This window comes from Electrophorus electricus, chromosome 4 (assembly GCF_013358815.1).
Source record: "Electrophorus electricus isolate fEleEle1 chromosome 4, fEleEle1.pri, whole genome shotgun sequence".
Taxonomy (NCBI): Eukaryota; Metazoa; Chordata; class Actinopteri; order Gymnotiformes; family Gymnotidae; genus Electrophorus; species Electrophorus electricus.
In genome coordinates, this window is record NC_049538.1 from 10,865,319 (window position 1) to 10,886,193 (window position 20,875).

At 42.8% G+C, this 20,875-nt stretch overlaps 1 protein-coding gene across 3 annotated transcripts; it reads right to left on the bottom strand.

The window, feature by feature from the left end:
- Positions 1 to 400: 400 nt before the first annotated feature.
- Positions 401 to 16,595, bottom strand: LOC113583413 (collagen and calcium-binding EGF domain-containing protein 1-like). 3 transcript variants are annotated; one of them, XM_027019750.2, is made up of 12 exons: positions 16,438 to 16,595; positions 16,198 to 16,340; positions 15,011 to 15,091; positions 4,493 to 4,545; positions 4,059 to 4,193; positions 3,569 to 3,706; positions 3,271 to 3,404; positions 2,990 to 3,110; positions 2,744 to 2,883; positions 2,591 to 2,626; positions 2,426 to 2,461; positions 401 to 1,434 (listed from the first exon to the last, which is right to left on the bottom strand). In XM_027019750.2, exons 2-12 carry the CDS (start codon positions 16,308 to 16,310, stop codon positions 1,258 to 1,260), a joined length of 1,164 nt encoding a protein of 387 aa, XP_026875551.2. In that variant the 5' UTR covers positions 16,311 to 16,340; positions 16,438 to 16,595; the 3' UTR covers positions 401 to 1,257. The 3 variants fall into 3 exon arrangements, with proteins under 3 accessions (XP_026875551.2, XP_026875559.2, XP_026875566.2); XM_027019758.2 differs by having other exon boundaries at positions 16,198 to 16,595; XM_027019765.2 differs by lacking the exons at positions 15,011 to 15,091; positions 16,198 to 16,340; positions 16,438 to 16,595 and adding an exon at positions 5,740 to 5,978.
- Between the last annotated feature and the right edge of the window lie 4,280 nt (positions 16,596 to 20,875).

Below are 20,875 nucleotides of genomic sequence, written 5' to 3' on the forward strand. Positions count from 1 at the left end.
CACAGAGCTGAGGTGATGAAAGTGGATGAGTTTAGATTGAGTTTGTGCAAACTGTGTACAAAGCAAAGCGGAATGTTAAGGGGGGCGAGACAGATGGTTTGGGGATGTGCCCAAAGGAGAGGAGAGGAGGATCAGAGAGGAAGAGAGGAGATTTATGGATGGGGTGCCAAAAGACATGAAGGTGGTTGGGGTGACGGAGGAGGATGTCCAGGACAGGACAAGATGGAGACGAATGATCAACTGTGGCGACCCCCAACAGGACCAGCTGAAAGAAGAGTTTCATACTCAGTTATGTAATGTCATTGCTTTCTAATTCCCGGTGTATTTTTTATGGTTAAATTCCCAGTTCTTAACTGCTGACCTCCTGCGTTTAACCACGACCCCTTATACTGCAGAACAGCAGAAAACATGAAACACAGACATGTAAAGGTGAAGATCATTGTTACTGTTCACTGATTTAACAGTATTTCTACATGAGCTTGGCTCATATTACTCTATACAGTGCCACTGAGACTAAACAACCCATGACTTTGGTGTTGCTAGAACCTTCTCTACCAAATGAGGAAGATAGTGCTGCTATGGGTGTAGTTTAAGGATGAATCTTTTATGGCCACTAACTTTTTGATGCACCATGATAGGTCAACATTATGCAAGGTTCAGCAGATGTTCTGAACTCACAATAAAACAGCCATACTTATTATGGACAAATTACTATGGGATGGCCCATGCTACACAAAGTGCAAGCACACGCGCACACACACACACACACACACACACACACACACACACACACACACACACACACACACACACACGCATACTGTTGTAGCCTCATACCCTGCCAAGTGAGCTCTGAGAAGCCTCTTTACTCCAAAGCCAACATGTCACTCTCCTGTCACTTTAAAAACGCATATATACATAACGCACATACATGAATGCACACAGTTCATGTGACACATATGTTACAAAGGAACAGGAAATGTTTACAGTGGTTTGAGATTAACAGTCATTTTTCTGCCTTCTTACTTTCTCTCCGTCATCCTCTCTAGCGCCATCTACAGTTCGTCCACAGACCAGATCTTGCCTCCCTTTTATGTTTCGATGGCTTGATTTCAAGTCCAGATTTTCGTTATCATATCAGGTCCAAACTTTTTATCAGGACAAAGTTCAGTTTTCAGGACCTCAATAGTTGATGGGCGCCCCCCCCTTTGCTGTTGACTGACAGGTCATGTGACACACCTCCAGAGTAGTCACACATTACATGTCGACTTGTCCTGAGCCCCAGCCGTCACGCTCTGGCTCCTCTGAGGAGTGTGGGGGTGTGTCCAGGGACAGGTCCTGCCTTTTACCAAAAACCTTCTCTTGCAGCTCGGTGATGTCCTGACGGATGTCCGCCATCATTAGTAACAGGAAGTCAAACGAACCAGGGGGTCCCTACAGTAGAAACGTACACAGATCACAAACGCGGCCAGCTGTTTTGATGAAACCAATCTGAGCTGCTCTTACATAATGTGCCTGTGCAACTAGATTGATACCGCTCACCAAAATAGATGAAACATTTTTAAGGAAATCCAGCTTCTATCTCGGGGTCTGTTACATTTCATTGTATTTAGTTACATTTAAATTCGTCCAGTTCCACTGATGAGGTCTGCTTTAATACCTTGTGAATCACGTTTTGTATTTGTCTTCTAAACCCATCCCCAGACATCCCATTCAATAGTAATTTTCTTGATTTTTTTTTTAAGTGATGTTACAGGCCTGACCCAACATTATTTGCAAAACTGTTTGTGTAATTAATTGTATTTAGGGAACGATGTTGCTAATCTCAGTGAGTAGGCCTGCTGCATTTATGAGGGCTGCAGAGACGTGACAGCGAACGCAACGCAGAACAGGTTTGACAGTGATCGTCTATAGTCAGTCAGCCTCAATCAATCAATAACAGCTCATACCCAAACGTAATATTAAATATCCTTTCATGACAATTTCACTTACACTGTCTCAAAGGGCAAGTCCTTTATGTTCAGTTCTTAAAGTGCGGTTTGGTATGGAAAGAAGATCTAGGTTACAAGTTTTTGATTTCAACGTGTAGCCAATAACGTCTTCATTTAGCCTGTAGCTATGTTGACAATAGTAAGACATTACGAGTTTACAAATAGAGCAGGCCTAATTTTACAGAAGTACATATATAGGACTGATTTCCTTCCCAACAGTGGACATGACCATTCAAACAAGCAACTATAAGGCAAAGCAAACTACTCATTTAGTTGTTTTTTTTAAGCCTTAATTATATTTCTTTAAATGTAACATGTATAGTCTATACAACCAAATTATAAAAGGGCATCCCACAAATATGAGGAGAGGTAACTGATCCTAGATCAGTCTTTATTAAATATATTGATCCCTAGAAGCCAAAGGGTGAACTCACTGGGGGGCCCCTGGGTCCAGGAGGACCTCTGTCTCCCTGTGAAGGAAAAAACAGTGAGCTAATGATTTTACATTATATACAGAGCTTTTAAAATTAACTGTTTCATCAGCCTTCAGTCACTGAATATTAATCCTCTCTCTCTCACACACGCACACACCCACCCACCTTAAAGCCATCTTTTCCAGGTGCTCCCGGTGGTCCCTGTGGAAGCAGGTGCAGAACTCCAGGTAAGGAAGAGTAGACCAGGTGAACCCTCACAGCAGTGAGAGTCCTTTAAGGGGAATCTCGATTCCAAGCCCGGGGGCATACAGAGCTTACCACAGGGCCTCTGCGTCCCCGCTTGATGTGCTCCAGGTCTGGCTGGGGGCCTATAGGGCCCATGTTCCCGCGGGGGCCCTGGGTGCCTGGCTGGCCCCTGGCTCCTGGCTCCCCCTTCTGTCCTGAAGGCCCTGGATGTCCTGTCAGCATCAGAGTCTTAGTCAGGACAACCAACATCCAGGCTGTTAACTGAGTGCCTTTTAAAAACGTCAGCTCTGACAAAAATGAGAGAAACGTGTGTTGTACCAGGCAGGCCTGGGGGTCCAGGTGCCCCTGGGGGACCCAGGGGGTTGTGGCTATCGGAACTTTTACCCACCCTACCAGGAAGTGGTTTTTCACTGCTGTTGTCCAAGCCAGGGGGCAGCACCTACACACAAAACAAAACAGAGAGAGTCTAGGACCAGGGCAGTGTGTGTGTGTGTGTGTGTGTGTGTGTGTGTGTGTGTGTGTGTGTGTGTGTGTGTGTGTGTGTGTGCGCGCGCCCTGTATGCTGTTCAGGTCAGCTTGTGGTTTAACATATTCTATACCTGTCCAGGTGAGTGGCCGAGTCCGAGCCGGAGTTTGAGCTGTTGAAGGCTGGTTCTCATGTCCATGATGTCCTGGCAGGTGAGAGAGCAGGAACCAGCAGTTTCAGACTGACCTGCAGAGCCTGAGAGAGAGACTGCAGCCACACACACACACACACACGTACGGTTTTACGGCCCACCATCACACTTAAAATACATGAAACAAATGTAAAAAAACAGTTTTAATCCACACACCTTCATGCTCACACACACACACACACACACACACACACAAACATACATACACATATACACTCACGGTTGTGTGCAGGTACACAGGAGCGCTGGTCTGGAGTCAGTGTGTATCCAGTACTGCAAAGGCAGCGGAAACTGCCAGGTGTGTTTTCACAGGCATGCTCGCACACCGTGCCATTCGACTCCTCACATTCATCCACATCTGAGACAGAGACACACACACACAGAGGGGTTACTAAATAAAAAAATGAATTACAGTTACTATAAAAATAGATAAATATTAAATAGAAATTATTCAATATTGCCAGTGCTGCCAATTTGTGTGAAAAATGTAAAAGAACCCACAAGCCACTCTTTAGTAATCACAATAATATTTATTATATTTTAGAATTTATGGTCCCAGACAGACAGACATTTAGTAAGGTAACTTATTTATCGCTATGGTACTGTGAGATGGAACTAAATGAACACAATCAAATGCAGCAAACAAACAAACCAGCAAACAACAAAAACAAACAAAGCAAAAAATAAATGAACAAACAAACCACACCTACCTAAGCAATATGGGTGCAGGTGCTGGCGGTGTCTCTCCCGATCGAAGCGGTAGCCATGGTAACAGGTGCATACCACCCGGCCAAAGTTATCTGTACACTGCTGTTCGCAGGGAGAGCCAGCACACACATCTACACCTAGACTCACACCAGCAAGACACTGGATTTATTACATAATCAACACACGAAATATGTGAAGGCCCACAGCACCCTCTAGTGTCGACAAAGAACAATACAGCATGTCCCAAGAGTTTTAGAACTGTCAATTGAAAAGTCTGACTGGAAACTATAAACATCAATAGATTAATAAATATACTAAAACAAAATAAGTGTTAATAAATAAATAAATGAAAGTTAATAATTTACTAAAATAGAGAAGTGACTAGGAAAAGTGATTCACTGGAAGTAACAAACACAAAAGGCAGGATTTTACCTACTTTCTGGTATGCACTGTCCCATCACCAACCTGAATCCTTTACAGCATTTCCTCCTGGGGTGAGGGAGAGACAGCGGTGTAGAGGTTTAGATTTTAATGATATTAGTGTCATTAAAGCAAAGAAAAAGCAATAAACATCAGCTGAGTTTGTCTCTTTTCTTGAACAGATGCATTATCAGGGATCTGCTGTATTAAACTGAGGTCAACAACCAAACCAAAACACTTCCATTCTTGTAGAGTGCCGCAACCCCCCCCCAAAAAAACTTTTGAACATGTTCATGGTCTTCAGAACAAACCGTTACTCCTTCATTACAACCTTTCCTCTGCATTGGTGAATATGACCTCTGCGTGTGATTGCTGGGAACGTAAAACGTATCAAATGAAAATCGATCCCAGCTGGTAGTTTTGGCATTATATTTGTCGATTTTTAACCATATAAAAAATCATTTGCAAGACGCCTCAAGCGTTTTCACCAACACACCAGCCAGTCAATTAATTTATCAATCAATTAATCACCACTTTGCAAACCACTGTGTGTTACAAACTAAGGAGCTTATATAGGAACAAAACAGACAAACAGAGAGAAAAAACGAACGAACGAACCAACGAACAAGGTTCCTACATTTTCCATTTCCATACTTTTCCACTCAAATTTCCAGACATCAGTATATTTTTTTTTCATACCATATTTGACATCCGTTTCAGAAACCCAGCTGTTAACATGCATGTTACACTTAGAATATTTATGACAGATATTACTGCTCCCCTCATATTTTTGGAAACGACGATGAAAGGAGACATATGGTTTCCTTACGCCGGCCTTACACCACCAGACTTTTCAAGCGTTTTCAGCGTTGCAACCAAATTTACAATGTCGAAATAAATAAAATGATGAGTTTTGCTAGGTTTTGGCACGCCTGTCATCCTGCCATATTTTTCTCGTCTTGGCGTTCTAATAAAGTCAACCGGGTACAACGTTATGATGAGTTTTAGTCTTGGCTAATGCAGACAGTTACGTGACTTTATCCAGCACCAAACACGGAACAGCGAAGCGGATACAGGAACGTGGAGGACACCGAGGAGACTCCGGGAAGGCCGTGGAAGACACTGCTTCTGTCTTTCATTTAGGCTCTTTTCCCCTCAGATGAAACCACTGCACACACGAGGGCAGCTGTGGCTAAAAGCTGCTTGTTTCTGCTCCATCGTGGAGCGGTTTCTCTTCTCGTAAATTTCCAACAGAAGCATTACCAGAAAATAATATCCAAAGGAATCTGCTTGCGGTCATGCTAATAGTGAGCCCTCCATATCTCCAGTCTGTATAAAATTATAGTCTGTGACTATACTGATCAGTCGTTAAAGGGTTTTCAGACTCTTAGCGCTTAGCTTTACGCAGAAAAAAAGGTCTTCATTGCATAACTTATAAACTCAGATTTGCGATTCTGTGTATATATGTAATTCGAATTAAGATAGTGTGTGGCGGATGTCGGGCTTTGGTACACGTATAAGGGGTACTGGGGGGAGAGATGTACAGCCAACGTCACGCTCTGACTCTTTCGCGCAGCGGTAAACATTTGGGACAGGCTGGCTCAGGGCTCCAGACAAAAATAGCGTAAGGAAATCCAACAGCCTTTTAAAGTGCCAAAACACCGAAGGATAATCTTAGCGGTAGTTCCTCTCGTGCTATTATATGGGCTCTGCGCCGAAAATGAAATCATAAGAATCTTATGCTTTCGACTAGATTTATATTTCTACATTTATATATATATATATATATATATATATATATATATATATATATATATATATATATATATATATATATATATATATATAATATCATTCGATTCCTGCTGTGAAATCCATTTTCCCGAATATATCTTTCCTGCTGAAGAACAAAAGTCTCATTACATAGCATTATGCCATATGCCATAGGGAAACATCTGAAGCCGCGATGTTTTGGAAATGCCTTTCTACGATTGTACTTTTGACTGCTTCACGTGAATATTTGTTGAGATGAGATGTCTGGCTCTAACCACGTTATAACTTAGTATTCACACTGAAAGGAGGAGGCAGCATGTGCATGCTCGTGTGTGCGGACGCGCGCACGTGTGTGTTTAAGAGTGCGCGTGTGTGCATGCTGATGTGGGAGGCGGATCACTGATGTGGGAGGTGGCCAGAGGAAACCAGCCTGCTTACGGTCAGTCTTAACTCCAGAAAACCAGTTACTCCTTGCTCAGTCAGATTGGGACCCGTGAATGAAGGCCTGCAGTCTTTTTCTCTCATGTTCACTTTCTCTCTCTCTTTCTCTCTGTGTCTTTCTTTATCTTTCTCTCTCCATCTTTCTCTATCTCTCTCTGTCTGTTTCTCCCTCTCTCCCCTCCCCCTCCCTCTCACAAACAGTTGACTGCTAGGTCTCAACTCAAGCTCCCTCCAGTTTCACTGACAATCATGAGAGATGCCTGAATAAACAATCCCATCAGAAAGACACAGGTCTGTCTGCAAGAGAGTGAAAGTGAGACAGCCAATGAGATGTAATGAGCTGTGTCCATCACCCTGTTGCATGGGCTGTGGGTCCAAGGAAGCTTCACAGAACCTTCTCACCCAGTCTGCTTTGGGGGTTGAGAGCATTTAGCGCCAAGCCAAACACACATGCTTCATACAATTTTTCTTTATTATGTGTGTGTGTGTGTGTGTGTGTAAGCTTGCTTGGCTTTTCCGGCATGTGAGCCAGCAGCCTCTCTGTGTGTTCACCCCTTACGGAAGGAGGTCCAAATCAAAACCAGCTGCACATGTCCCTATCTAACAGATTAGGGGAACTCAAATGGCATGAATGATCCCCACTAATGAGCATGGCTACATCCAGTTAATCTGTATGACCCTGGTGTTGGGTACCACACACATTCCCCCCCCCCACTATCAGCATGTTACACAGTCCAGAGGGGGGGGGGGGGTGATTACGTTGTTTCTGTTTTCTGTTAATGCAGGCTTGATTTATTTATTTATTTACCCATTAGGAAAAGGAATGTGGAGTAATATCCATATGCATCTTTTTTCCCTTTTCTTTATGAATGTACTGTGTGTGTGTGTGTGTGTGTGTGTGTGTGTGTGTGTGTGTGTGTGTGTGTGTGTGTGAGAACAAACAAACGTTATGTTTCCATTTATGGTTAGACTGCCATAATGCATTAGATGCTCCATCCAAACAAACTGAAAATGACCAGAACTGTGGGTTGCTAGGTCTTTCACACAAGAGCACAGGCCTACATGCCTGCTCTCAGACTTACATAATGCATGAGACACTCCAAACACAAATGAAAACTGAGCAGAGTTAAAAGTTTGGGTTGTCAGATCTGGCACATAAGAATAAATACCTACATACTTCTGTTAGTTTAGACAGTTTTTTTATTATAAAAGTTTTGTAACAGAAACTGAATATCACAGAGAACTCTTTTATTGATGTGAAAGTTCTTAGTAAATTAGAGAATCTACAACCCGGTTGCCAAAAAAAGTGAAAAGGGGGAAAGTAACCAGACACATGTAGATGTACAGAACTGGAGTGAAATCACTACACTTAAGAGAAATCACTAAACTGTTAAGAGAAATCACTACACTGTGGAGTGAAATCACTACACTGGAGTGAAATCACTACATTGTTAAGAGAAATCACTACACTGTGGAGTGAAATCACTACACTGTTAAGAGAAATCACTACACTGGAGTGAAATCACTACACTGTGGAGTGAAATCACTACACTGTTAAGAGAAATCACTACACTGGAGTGAAATCACTACACTGTTAAGAGAAATCACTACACTGTGTAGTGAAATCACTACACTGTTAAGAGAAATCACTACACTGTGTAGTGAAATCACTACACTGTTAAGAGAAATCACTACACTGTGGAGTGAAATCACTACACTGTGGAGTGAAATCACTACATTGTTAAGAGAAATCACTACACTGTGGAGTGAAATCACTACACTGTTAAGAGAAATCACTACACTGTGGAGTGAAATCACTACACTGTGGAGTGAAATCACTACACTGTTAAGAGAAATCACTACACTGTGGAGTGAAATCACTACACTGTGGAGTGAAATCACTACACTGTGGAGTGCTGCTAAGCACGGATTGAATCCCCTGTAGACAGAGAGCTGCATCCTCTGGTAAGTGTTTAGGGCTCCCCAAGTGAAGAGGGTTGAGCCCCATGGTCACCGCTGAAACAGATGGGAGAGGGAACAGAAAGGAGATGTTGAGATTGAGATGGAGAGATGAGGGGCAGAGATGGAAGGCAGAACATGTCAGAAACTACAGCTACAGGTCAACGACCTACAAACACACGAGGACAAAAAGACTGTGTGTCCTGCGTCTTATCTTCTGCTTCCTTGTAGATGTGTGTGTGTGTGTGTGTGTGTCTGTGTGTGCACGTGCATGCATGCGTGTATGTAAATGTGTGCGTGTGTGTGTGTGTGTGTGTGTCTGTGTATGTGTACGGATGAAGTGTGTGTGAAAGTGTTAAACTGTCTGTGTATGAAGGCCTGTGTTTATTTGGTCTGTCAGTGCACTTCCAGGTCACTGCCTCAGGGGCTCATGGGAAAGAGAAGCTGTGAGACTAAAGCTTCTCCGCAGGGACACACCCCCTTCACCCTCCACCTCCTCTAAAACTCCTGAAATACTACCATCACAGAACCTATCTGTCAGTCAGTCCATCCAGCCATCCATCACTGAATTGGAAATACTCAATACGATTCATCGTTATGGTAATACAGCTGTTATTCCATCTTTGTGTTGCTCTGTTTTCATCTCTGAAGGTGATCTTTCCTTAACAAACACATGGATTTATTAGTTATATTCAGGGAGTATTTTCCAAAGTCATCATGACATTAACAGTTTTTGATCAGTTCACATTACATTGTGTAACACATCTACAAAACAAGCATCAAAATTTGAAACCTTGAATAATTTATAATTGCTTATTTAAAAGAGTCTTTAAAAGCCTTAGCCTTTAATTTAAGTTGAATTTAATTACAGTTAAAAATTTTACTGTGGTAGTTGAGGCCCTAATGGCTTTGGAAATGTCTGAACTGTAGGGGAGTGGTAGCTTAGCTTACTTGACTTGCAATCAGAAGGTTGCTGGTTCAAGCGCCAAATTGCCCCTAAGCAAGGCCTTTAACCCTCAATTGCTCAAGTTGTACTCAGTCATAACTGTTAGTTGCTTTGGATAAACATGCCATAAATGTAGATGGTCTTGTGTGAAACTCATCAGGAGTGAATTTATAGATGTCATATTTTAAACATTTTTCTTCAGTTTTAGTTTACTGAGTATGTCAGAGTTTTACTTTTTATGGTGTTGTCCATTAGAAGGTTGCACTGGGATCTGCAGTCATTTTTACAGTATAAGAGCTTCATTGTCAAGTATCTTTTGGAAGCAAACATTAACTAGAATTATTCCATTTTGAAGTAGTCAGCAGCAGCCTGACAAAATAAGAGTCTTTGAGTCACAGTGAGGGAGCTTGCAGAACACTTGTCGAGTGTCGAGTGTGATGTCATGGCGCGACCGGGCAAACAGGGTGTGACAGGTTGTACGCGCCACAACTAAGGGCACAGGCAGGATGTCACACTGTGATGGAACTGCTGCGCTTCACATCATACTCGAGAAACTAGCAAGTGCTTCTTAAAATGTTTCCCCACAAAGTGTTTCACATTTTAGGGAGACTAAAAATCAAGTCATTTCAGGGTTGTATTCAAAACACTATAAAGGATTAAACTATGTATTGCTGCTTGTTGTCTAGGTTATGCAATTACTTTCAATCAAGGCTTTGGAAAAATCAGATGCAATTCAGTTTAGGTGAGCGGTTTGCATCAGTTCTGACAATGAGTGATGTGTCGAAGCAAGGTTATGACCCTGTTAATCCCGCTGTCACTGGAATGTGACCCTTAGCAAAACACACACACAGACACACACATACGCATGATGGAGGGAGAGACTAGGAGACAGATCAAAGACAAGAGCCCACCAATGAGAGCAGTGTGGAGAGTGAACAGGAGCCCAGGGATCTGGTGGGCGTTTTGCTCTGAGTGTAGGTAAGCACTGGGGACAGAAAGTCCAAACTAATGCCAGATCACCAGAGAGGAGACGTTTAAATTCTAATGACAGATCAAACACACACACACACACACACACACACACACACACACACACACACACACAGTCACACCACCATTTATACACACATACACCCCCTGGTTACTCAAAATGAAGATGAATTCATACATGATCACAGGTGACCCTAAAAAATGGATTCATACCACTTGAGACACAGAACAATCTCTCTTTTAAATAAATAAATAAAATTAACCGCCTGAAGGAAATGATACTGGAAATGATTGTCCCTAAATCCATTTATATATCAGCATTCAGTCAGCAGATCTGAAATGCAAAATAATGAACCCCCCCCCCCCCCCCCCCCCCCACACACACACACACACACACTCACACACACACACACACACACACACACAAATGCACATCTGGTCTTCATCTCACCACTATTGCACATTCGACTGATTCCAACAGCACCCACACTCCACCTCAGTGACAGATATAATAGCTGCCATGACAGGTCTGGCAGTGAGACAGGTCTGGCGGTGAGACAGGTCTGGCAGCAGAAGGGTGAAGATGAGATCTGGCAGTAAAAGGCCTGGCAGTGACGGGATAGGAGAGGAGTCACAGTCACAGAGTCACCACAGGTCTGCTGACTAATCAGAAAAATGTGAAAGTCCTAAATACATTATTACACTTGAGTTTTCATTTGCCAACACTGCTTCTGCCAATCAGAGCAAATGGCAGGAAGTTAGAAAAGAGAAAGCACAAAGGAGGTTTAGAAATGAGAAAGGTCTGAGGAGCCTCCGAATACCCTGCCTTCCTCTCAACACCTTCTATTTTCTCACGTCAGGACATCTCTCCACGCCAGTCTCGGCGCCCGAGTCAGCCCACGGTGTGAGACACCCCATAAAGCCACATTAAAGCCTGGACGTTTACCGCTGGTAACTCCTTCCTCTCCCACTTCCTGTCTGGAGTGCCTTATTGCAGCACCTCCTGGTTTTACGCAACCTCCCCCTGCCAGGAAGAGGCACTGCTGTGGCACTGGTGTGGCACTGGTGTGGCACTGGTGTGGCACTGGTGTGATGGTACTGGTGTAACACACACCATAGACTCCACAGAAAAAAACAAATGTTTTCTTTTGTTAATGAGTGAAGGACTATATGACCCTAACACACAAGACATATCTCCCAGTCTCTCACTACAGCGCTGAGACTCCCAGTATCTCCCTACAGCAACCCCTCAAAAAACTGTGACCTTGGCCCTGATGTGTCAGATAAAAGATGGATGATAAATTTATGCACAGAAATATTAAGACATCACAGGCTGAGAAGGGTTTGCAATACATTCGCACAAGTCATTTTGAAAGAAATGGGGAATTCCACTGGCCACAAAATGTTCCTTTTCTCTCGTTCCCTCCTGTTCTCTCTCTCTCATTCTCTCATTCACTCTCTCTCTCTCTCTCTCACACACACACACACACACACACACACACACAGGCAGACACACAAATGTCTGTTCTTAGATCAAACAAATCGGACAAAACCTTTAGAACCATTCAAGTACTTTTCATATCACATGATGGGGTAATACAATGCTTTCACTGGCTTCTATTTAGAGTTGCAGAAAGGCTCCTCTATCTGCCCATCCATGAGTACTGAAAAGTGAAGTGAACTTGGTTGGGACCTCCACTGTAATTCATAAGAGCTGTGGGACGCAGAGTAGGGAGGCTGGGACCACGTTTGGATGAATGTTATACTACAACGTATGGACCAGCATATGGGCAGCTGGATCCTGTAAAGACAAAAACAACCTGAAGTCCCAGCCATCCAGTGCACCATCCAGTCATGCTGAATACAGTAGCCAATGGGAGTGACCAACCCTCAGCTGACGGCGCTCGGTCCATGCTAAACAGCTCGTAGATTAAATGCGTAAATTCAACTGGTGTTTCATTATTGTACTAGTATTGTACTGACTAATATCTGACTTTTTTTCCTGCTGGTTCTGTTTTCTATATGCCTATTTCTAGTACCTCCCAATTCAGCATTTGTTATATTCTAGATTTGCCTTCATACTTAAAGAAGCAATAAGTCATTTTTTCCCCATTGATTCTTCTCCACATTATGACACCAACACCTAGTGGTCTGGATGTTTCTGTACTAAACCTGTTTTAACATGGCCACCAGTACGTGGGGGACCCGCTCTACGGTGCATAAACTGGTTATTTTGAGGACTACAAAGCAAATTGATTATTTGTCTTATGTTGACTGCACTTTACAGAAATTACTCACTTTTATAAATATTGTTCACTATGTTTTGATGGTAAAAATGACTTATTGCTTCTTTAACTAGTTTGTCAATCCTTTGTTCACTACCGTTGCTCTTCCTACATCATGCATTATGTTGCATTAGTTTAGCATAATTAACCCCAATCTCATACCTAAAACACTTTTTTCTTGGATAAAGATGCTTAGAAAATTATCACCGCAGATTTTTAAAATATTATATGGATCTAATCATGTTCCTCTCATTGCTATATATTGAGTGTTTTGGAAGGTCCCGCTGGACATAAGCCCGTGCTGTGATTGAGGTAAACGATCTCACGTTTAAGATGAGGGTGCCATTACTCAGAAGTCTTACCATAAGCTGGAGGCCAAGTCAAACTCCCTACTCCACTTTATGGCACTTTTATGTAACTGCTCTCATGGATCTAAGAGAAACTGGCAGGGTCTGATTAAAGTAAACAGACCATGCAGCTTCTTAATGAATTAATGTCTCGCAGAAACCGATGGTAAGAACTAGCCTGTTTTCTCTCTTTCCCTCCCTCCCACTGTTCTTCCTTTTTGCTTTCATTCACCTTTGTAATTTCTCACTTTACAATTTCTCTCATCTCTCTCTGCACACCTCATCACCAGTGTCCTGATGTCAGAAAAGAACTTCTTCATGCTTCGCTTTTGTTTTGAGGGGCGTTGTGTGTTGTAACCTGTGTAAATGTGAACTTGGGAATACGCTCGTGCAAAGGTTTTGGTGCATAACACATTAAAGGCATCCAAAAAATCAAATAATCGTACCCTCTCTCTCTCTCTGTGGAGTATCAGCACAGCTGAGCTCACAAACACACAAACACACATGCGCACACACACACACACACACACACACACACACACACACACACACACACACACACAATAAAGAAACATTGTATGAAGCATGTGTGTTTGGCTTGGCCCTAAATGCTCTCGACCCCCAAAGCAGACTGGGTGAGAAGGTTCGGTGGAGCTTCCTTGGACCCACAGCCCATGCAACAGACACAGCTCATTACGTCTCATTGGCTGTCTCACTCTCTTGCAGACAGACCTGTGTCTTTCTGATGGGATTGTTTATTCAGGCATCTCTCATGATTGTCAGTGAAACTGGAGGGAGCTTGAGTTGAGACCTAGCAGTCAACTGTTTGTGAGAGGGAGGGGGAGGGGAGAGAGGGAGAAACAGACAGAGAGAGATAGAGAAAGATGGAGAGAGAAAGATAAAGAAAGACACAGAGAGAAAGAGAGAGAGACAGAGAGAGAGAGAGAGAAAGTGAACATGAGAGAAAAAGACTGCAGGCCTTCATTCACGGGTCCCAATCTGACTGAGCAAGGAGTAACTGGTTTTCTGGAGTTAAGCCTGACCGTGAGCAGGCTGGTTTCCTCTGGCCACCTCCCACATCCGTGATCCGCCTCCCACATCAGTGTTCAGTGCCAGCTACCGTCACACTTGGACTGGAGAGGAGATGGAGTCTCGATAGCAAGGGAGAGAGGAAAGAGCTGTGGTCTCGCTTTCCAGACGTCTGCTTTTGCTCCCGCTGCAGGAATTACTGAGGCTCTCAAATGAGCTTTGTCATGGGCCACGTTTGGCAGACCTATCTGATCCAGGTCTGACCCGGGTCTGACCAGGATCAGATAGGTTCTTAGAGTAACAAGGACTGGCCCTATTCCACAGGACCCAGGTCTGACCTAGCAAGAGTGCGGACTCTCCTCCTGTAAGTGCACAGAATCATGCACACATAAATGCATAAGATGTTACATTATCCAACAGGTGACTCAGGAAAGGAGATGAGAGGGATAAGGATGAAGTGTCCTCTTCACACTGCTTACATGCAATACATAACTCTTAATTCACCTGGGAGTACAAGCAAAGCATAAACTACCATTCAAAACCTTCACACATTCTCTACTTTCATTAAAATGAAGGACCAAGTGTAGCTTGCCAAAATTCCACAACACCAACAAGGTGTAAACAGAAAGTGTACTTGACAGAAGATGAGGTACAGCAAACTCCTTTATATCGTGTTAAAAGTTTAACATCACCTGCCCATGCGGTTTGAATAGAATGCTGATAAAGGTCTGAGAGACACTGAGATAAGGCAGGCTTGATCTTACCTGAGACATGTGCCGGCCTGGCCTCCAGCTCTGGTACAGGCATACTCCACTGTTACGATGTTATTATCTGGGCATTCCTCTCTGTCATACACATGCACGCACGCACGCACACACGCAAACATACACACACATGTGCACGCATGCACGCACGCACGCACACACACACACACACACACACACACACACACACACACACACACACACACACACACAATTTTTTATACATATGCACCTCCATTGATTTAATTAATTTGGTGTATGCTTGGATATAGCAGTCCAAGACACACACACACACACACACACACACAAACACACACACACACTTCAACTATAACGTGTGTTGTCTGTATTATGTGTGTACTCATTTTTTTGTAGAAGAACCCTATGGGGGGCATAACATTATAAAAATTCATATAACCTATTTTACATTCTTTAATTTAATATTCTAATTTCACTAGCTGCCCAGTTTTCATACAGTCCTGGAGAGAGAGAGAGAGTGAGAGCGAGAGAGAGCGAGAGAGCAGATAAATTACACAGTAATCTTGTGCTGTTTTGAGTAAGGAACGGTTGTTGATTAGGGACTGTTGAGAGATTGAAATGTCAGAAACAGGAAGACACTTCAAAGCTAATTACAGCGATGCAGAAGAGTGACTTGAGGTCAAGGAGCAACGCATAATGATTTGTTATACTGTGAAATATATAAATTGCATTTAGCCATGTATAAGAATTCATATCATAAAAAAGATTCTAGTGTAACTACCAGCCACTGAACCATTTCTACTGCACCACTACACGGCATCAGTCAGTACATTTGTTATGGTACTATTATTAGTACCATGGTACTATTGTTAGTACTATTATTAGTGCCATTGCACACAAAACAATGGTACTAATAATAAAAATATGTTTTTTTTGGGGGGGGGGGGGGGGGGGTTATTTTAAAAAGCAGTCGTTATCGCTAATACTTTTTTGTTTTCTATAAAAAAAAATCCCAAATAGCCTATTTGCAGGAGACAAATGATCCAGTGAGGATCAAAGCGCTCTCCTTTAGGACTGAGGAAGATTGTCAGCAGCCCACGCCTCTGAACTGAGCGCTGGAGTATAGAGTCAGTAGACCGGACCTCGGGTAACGCTGTTCAGCCATAAACCAAGTTTGAAATCCCGTGAGATTTCAGATGCGCGCTTACCTGCTGATGTCAACTCCATCCCGTGCGTTCACTGCACTGCCACCGCTCGCGCGAAGAACCACGGAGCCGAAGACAGCAAGTGTTAAGACCGCCGCGAGGTGAAGCCGAGTCATGTCCCTCGCGTCGCGGCCACCAGAAAACGTCTGCAATCACTCCGAGGAAAAGGACAGACGTAAACTTACATGGTCGTTGTTTTTACAGGAGCATTTTGGAAACCTGGGAACTAATTATGCGTTATACCCCTAAACGTTGTCAAGCCGGTCGCCTCGGTGTTAGTGCCCCTCGCGCGCGCGGGACAGGCTAAACCTTTGCGCGCTGATGCATCCGATCCCCTTTGCACGCTGATGCATCCCCTGCAGCTGTGTTGCATGGCTCTGCCGTCGCGCGTGAGGAGGCGCGCGCACGTACATCTCCGCTGGATCTGCATTCCTGTCCTGAAGTGGCCGTGACGAAAAAACGACCTTCTCTTGTGAACAGCTGCGACACTCGTGCGACCGTGTAAAACGGGGTGAGCGTCACGCCGGAAATAAAGAGTTGAGGTAAATTTTTAAAATAATCGAGCGTCAACCCATTTAACTTCTAAAACCAGATAGGTACTATCAGAATGGCGACTTCTTTCGTAAACGTTTGGGTTTAGTGAGCGGCATTTAAAGAGAATTCGGAACTGAAAATATTTTTGGCCTTTGGTGACTTCATTCATATCCAGGAAAGCAATTTAACCAACAAACAAACAAACAAGTCATGCACGTACATAGAGCAGCTAACCTGTTCCTTTTCATACACTTTCTGTCCAAAGTAACTTAAACACAACGTAATTACCTTCATGAAATTACAGAAGAAAAAACAACAACAAATCTCTCAGGAACTGGCTTAGAATTACTTACAAATTGATCTCTTAAGTATTTCTATCTCGTAGGCTTTTTCTTTGAAATTAAGCTCAAGAAAACAAACGTTAATCAAGGTGAAACAGGCTATTTCAGAGTAAATGTGTATTTTACTGGCAGTGAGGAGCTGTGTTCACGTGTCAACAACGGCCATAGCATTTTATTATTGTGAGTAGCAATCCTTAGCTGAACCTTTGTGGTTTTCTGCTAAAAATTCAAAGGTTTTCTTGAACTCATTGCTTAACTCCTTGTAATAATATTTTTTTAAAACTGTGTTTGGATTTAGGCTATATATCAGCATGCTAAATGCTTTAAGAATGGGCCATAAGTGATAGCTACCACATAGGCATATGGTAGGCCTGCTCAGCTGTGTCTAATAACAATGGTATTAAGCAACCTTCAACGTTTTCCCAATGACATTGCAGTAAACCAGATGCTTCCGTTCACGATCTGTGAACCAGAGTGACAACCCAAATCCCAACTCTACACCCCCATAACCATAACGTCTTCCCTCTCAAAAACACACTGAAGTTTAAAAATCCCCTTTGTTTTGCTCCCACTACAAAAAACCTAAAGGCTGGGTACCGAAGGTCCACAGACAGAGGCAGTCATGGAAACGGCACAGCTGTGGGTTCCTTTGAGCTAACCGCACTAGCCGAACTCTGTGCAGTTCCCATCCTTGCCCTGCTCAGTTTGGTTCAGTCTGGGTTTTTTACTTCTCTCAGTTTAACCTTTAGCCCTGTTCAATGTGTTTTGGCAAAGCCAGTTGTGAATTCAGTAGGCTTGCACTCATATACGTACGCACGCACGTGTATGTGTGTGCGAACACATGCGCACATACATACGTGCATGCACAAACACAACATTCTTGTACAGATATAGTACATAAATACCATATCTATGACATCCTGACAAATACAGATGTTTTTAGAAGTATGATAAAGGCACATGCAAATATGGGCACATCTGGGGCAGCTGCGTTATCGTCAGCGCTGACAGGCTGGCTTTTAAAGTGCGAGTTTGGGTTGAGTCTCGCCAACTGGAACTGGAAGGGTTATTTAACAGTAAGAAGCACAGCTGGTAGAGTGTAGCTGGTAGTGAAAGGAGGTGATATGACCTAACTATCTCCCCCACTAAATTACTGTGAAAAACAGAGCCGTTAAAGCCTGAATCCACTGGTTGGCTCCACTGATGTTACTTGTTGTCCAGCTATTTCATGTGGGTTTCAAATTTATAAGGTCTATGTTTTTTTGTTTTTTTTTCCAGGGTGAAAATGTTTATGGTCTGTTTATTCAGCTTACATAATCAGGCTCTACATTTTTATGGCTGGATTGTGCGGCTGGTTTTGTTGTTAGAACATAAGGCGCTTTTGGGGTTTGGGTAGCCTCACGTGTTGCTCAACACGACCCCTTGTGATATGGGCAGAGATCACGATGCATTAGGCTCAAGAAGATGGACAAAGTGCTCTCGTCCTCTTCCTGATGGGTTTACACTTCCAGCATGACTCCTATATCTGAAAGCAGTGTGGCTGGATAATGCCTCGAAGCAGGTTTGGCATGCACGTTTCCCAGTGCTCTGATGCTTACCAAAAAAATCTGGTATCGATATACGCTTAGTTGCTGTTGCTTTGCAGTGGTGGAACATTAGACGTCTCACTAATATAGTGCTAAACCAAAAAATTATCTTTATGAACACCAACAAACTGGCCTAAAAATCACACCTGCTCTGATATGTAAAGGTCTGTGTGGCTTTTTGGTGATTTTTAAATTAGTTTTATAAAGGACCATTTATTTGGCATAACCTTCATTTCCTGAGTGCATGGCAGGTCTGAATCTGTAGTTTAGTGACATTTGTGTTTGGAGTAGGCCGTTCAAGGGACTGATTTGCATATAAGACCATTACAGCTTCATTTTGTAAAGGTTTGACCTTTGACTTCCTTAAAATCAGTTCTCTTTATGTGTGATCACTGGAAATCAAATATTCCTTCCCCCCCCCCCCGCCCGCCTCTCTCTCTCTCTCTCACACACACACACACACACACACACACACACACACATGTAAAATACTCTATATAAGCAGAAGCGTGAGCTAGGACAGATGACAGCATGGAAAACCTGCATTTGCTCTTGCAGTGCCAATGACATTGATGTACTCCAAGTGGTTCAATACCGCTGCCCCCCACCCAAGTGCTACTGGTGCACAGATCAGCAGAGGGTAAGTGGAAGAAATACCATGTTTCAACTAGTTTCAGACTAGAATCCGAAGTCGCTCTATCTGTGGACGAGGGTTTGGGTAGCTGTTTGGTCAGCAATAAAAAAAACAAGACTGAGCTACTGCACTCAACAAAAAGAGAATCGGTTTGAAATGTGAATTCAGTCATTGCGTCTTGACGCTTTAGAAGGTAAAGCTGAAACCCTGGACCATGGATCGATAATTTCCACAGAGTTGGTCTACAGCTGTGATGGATCGATTGTTTCCACGGAGTTAGTCTACAGCTGTGATAGATTGATCGTTTTCAGAGTTAGTCTACTGTTGTGATAAGATGAACCTCTTAGCACAGTGAGAGTTTTAAACTTCAATCCTATCATGCTTTGAGAAATGCTTAGAAAAACAACAAGAAATAAAATGTCACAGTGGTAAATGTCACAAGTTTTAAAAAGTTTAACTTTTCAACAAGATTTAAAAAGTTCAGGGTTTTGCTTTAGCAAATCTAGGAGTTATAGCCACAAGCACAGTATAAAGTGCTTTGCTTTGTATGTTAACAAGGCTGGAAATCTTGTCCTGTACCATGCAACAAGATTTTAAAAGTTCAGGGTTTTGCTTTAGCAAATCTAGGAGTTATAGCCACAAGCACGGTATAAAGTGCTTTGCTTTGTATGTTAACAAGGCTGGAAATCTTGTCCTGTACCATGCATGATATATCAGGCTACATTCCACCTCCTGCGGTCCCCTAGGCTGCACAAATAAATAATGTCCTCACATGTATTTTATTTTAATGGTGCTGTATTAGTGTACACATGATCGATGGAGCATTGTTAAGTAATCCTATACTGTGCAGAGGAAGACAAGCTGTATTTCTTTACACAGTAGCCAAAGAAGTCTTTATAGTCACATCATCATATGGTGGGTAGAGTGATCTGACCGAATTTACCACAGGCAACATCTGGAGTTTGTCTCAGCAATGCCGTTCCCCTTTGGTGTTAAATACAAACATATTGTTATTCGAGCTACAGATCTAGAGATAAGCATCTATTTGATACAAACCATTATCTTTGACTTCGCCATACTTTCCATATATATGACAAGGTGTCAGATATACATATAATTAGAACCAGATGTAAAAATAGATGTGATTTATTTTACAAGGCTAAACAATTTGGAAGGTACCTTGGCAGATCTGTCTTTTATAGATTATAGGATGTAGTCCGTGTTGCTATGAAGGATTCTCTCTTCAACCTCTACCCTGCTGACCACAGGACCACTGATGACTGGCTGTTATTTGGCTACTCGACCAATAGAAATTCAGAAATGATATGTTAGTGACAGTAATACACCAACCATGACAGGGTTGCCGGAGTTTTTAGAGAGTAACCTGCCAAACAAAAAAACAAACCCCCCCCAAAAAACATGGGTGTTATTGTCTGGACCATAAATGAAGAGTAAATGAGGATGGCTGTCACAAACTGGGCAAGGCACAGTGAAGTGTTTCTAGTTTCTAGAAGGCACAGCAAGGTGTTTCTAGTTAGTACTGACCATTAATTTATTGAATAATTTATATGATGGGAACTGCAAGC

What these genes read in the sequence shown, in the direction of transcription:
- LOC113583413 (XM_027019750.2), bottom strand. Translation starts at nt 16,310, where the DNA reads ATGACTCGGCTTCACCTCGCGGCGGTCTTAACACTTGCTGTCTTCGGC. An exon ending in CCTGCACCCATATTGCTTAG is followed by an intron (nt 3,707 to 4,058) that starts GTAGGTGTGGTT and finishes TCTCTGTCTCAG; the next exon opens with ATGTGGATGAATGTGAGGAG. An exon ending in TGGACCCCCAGGCCTGCCTG is followed by an intron (nt 2,884 to 2,989) that starts GTACAACACACG and finishes TGATGCTGACAG; the next exon opens with GACATCCAGGGCCTTCAGGA.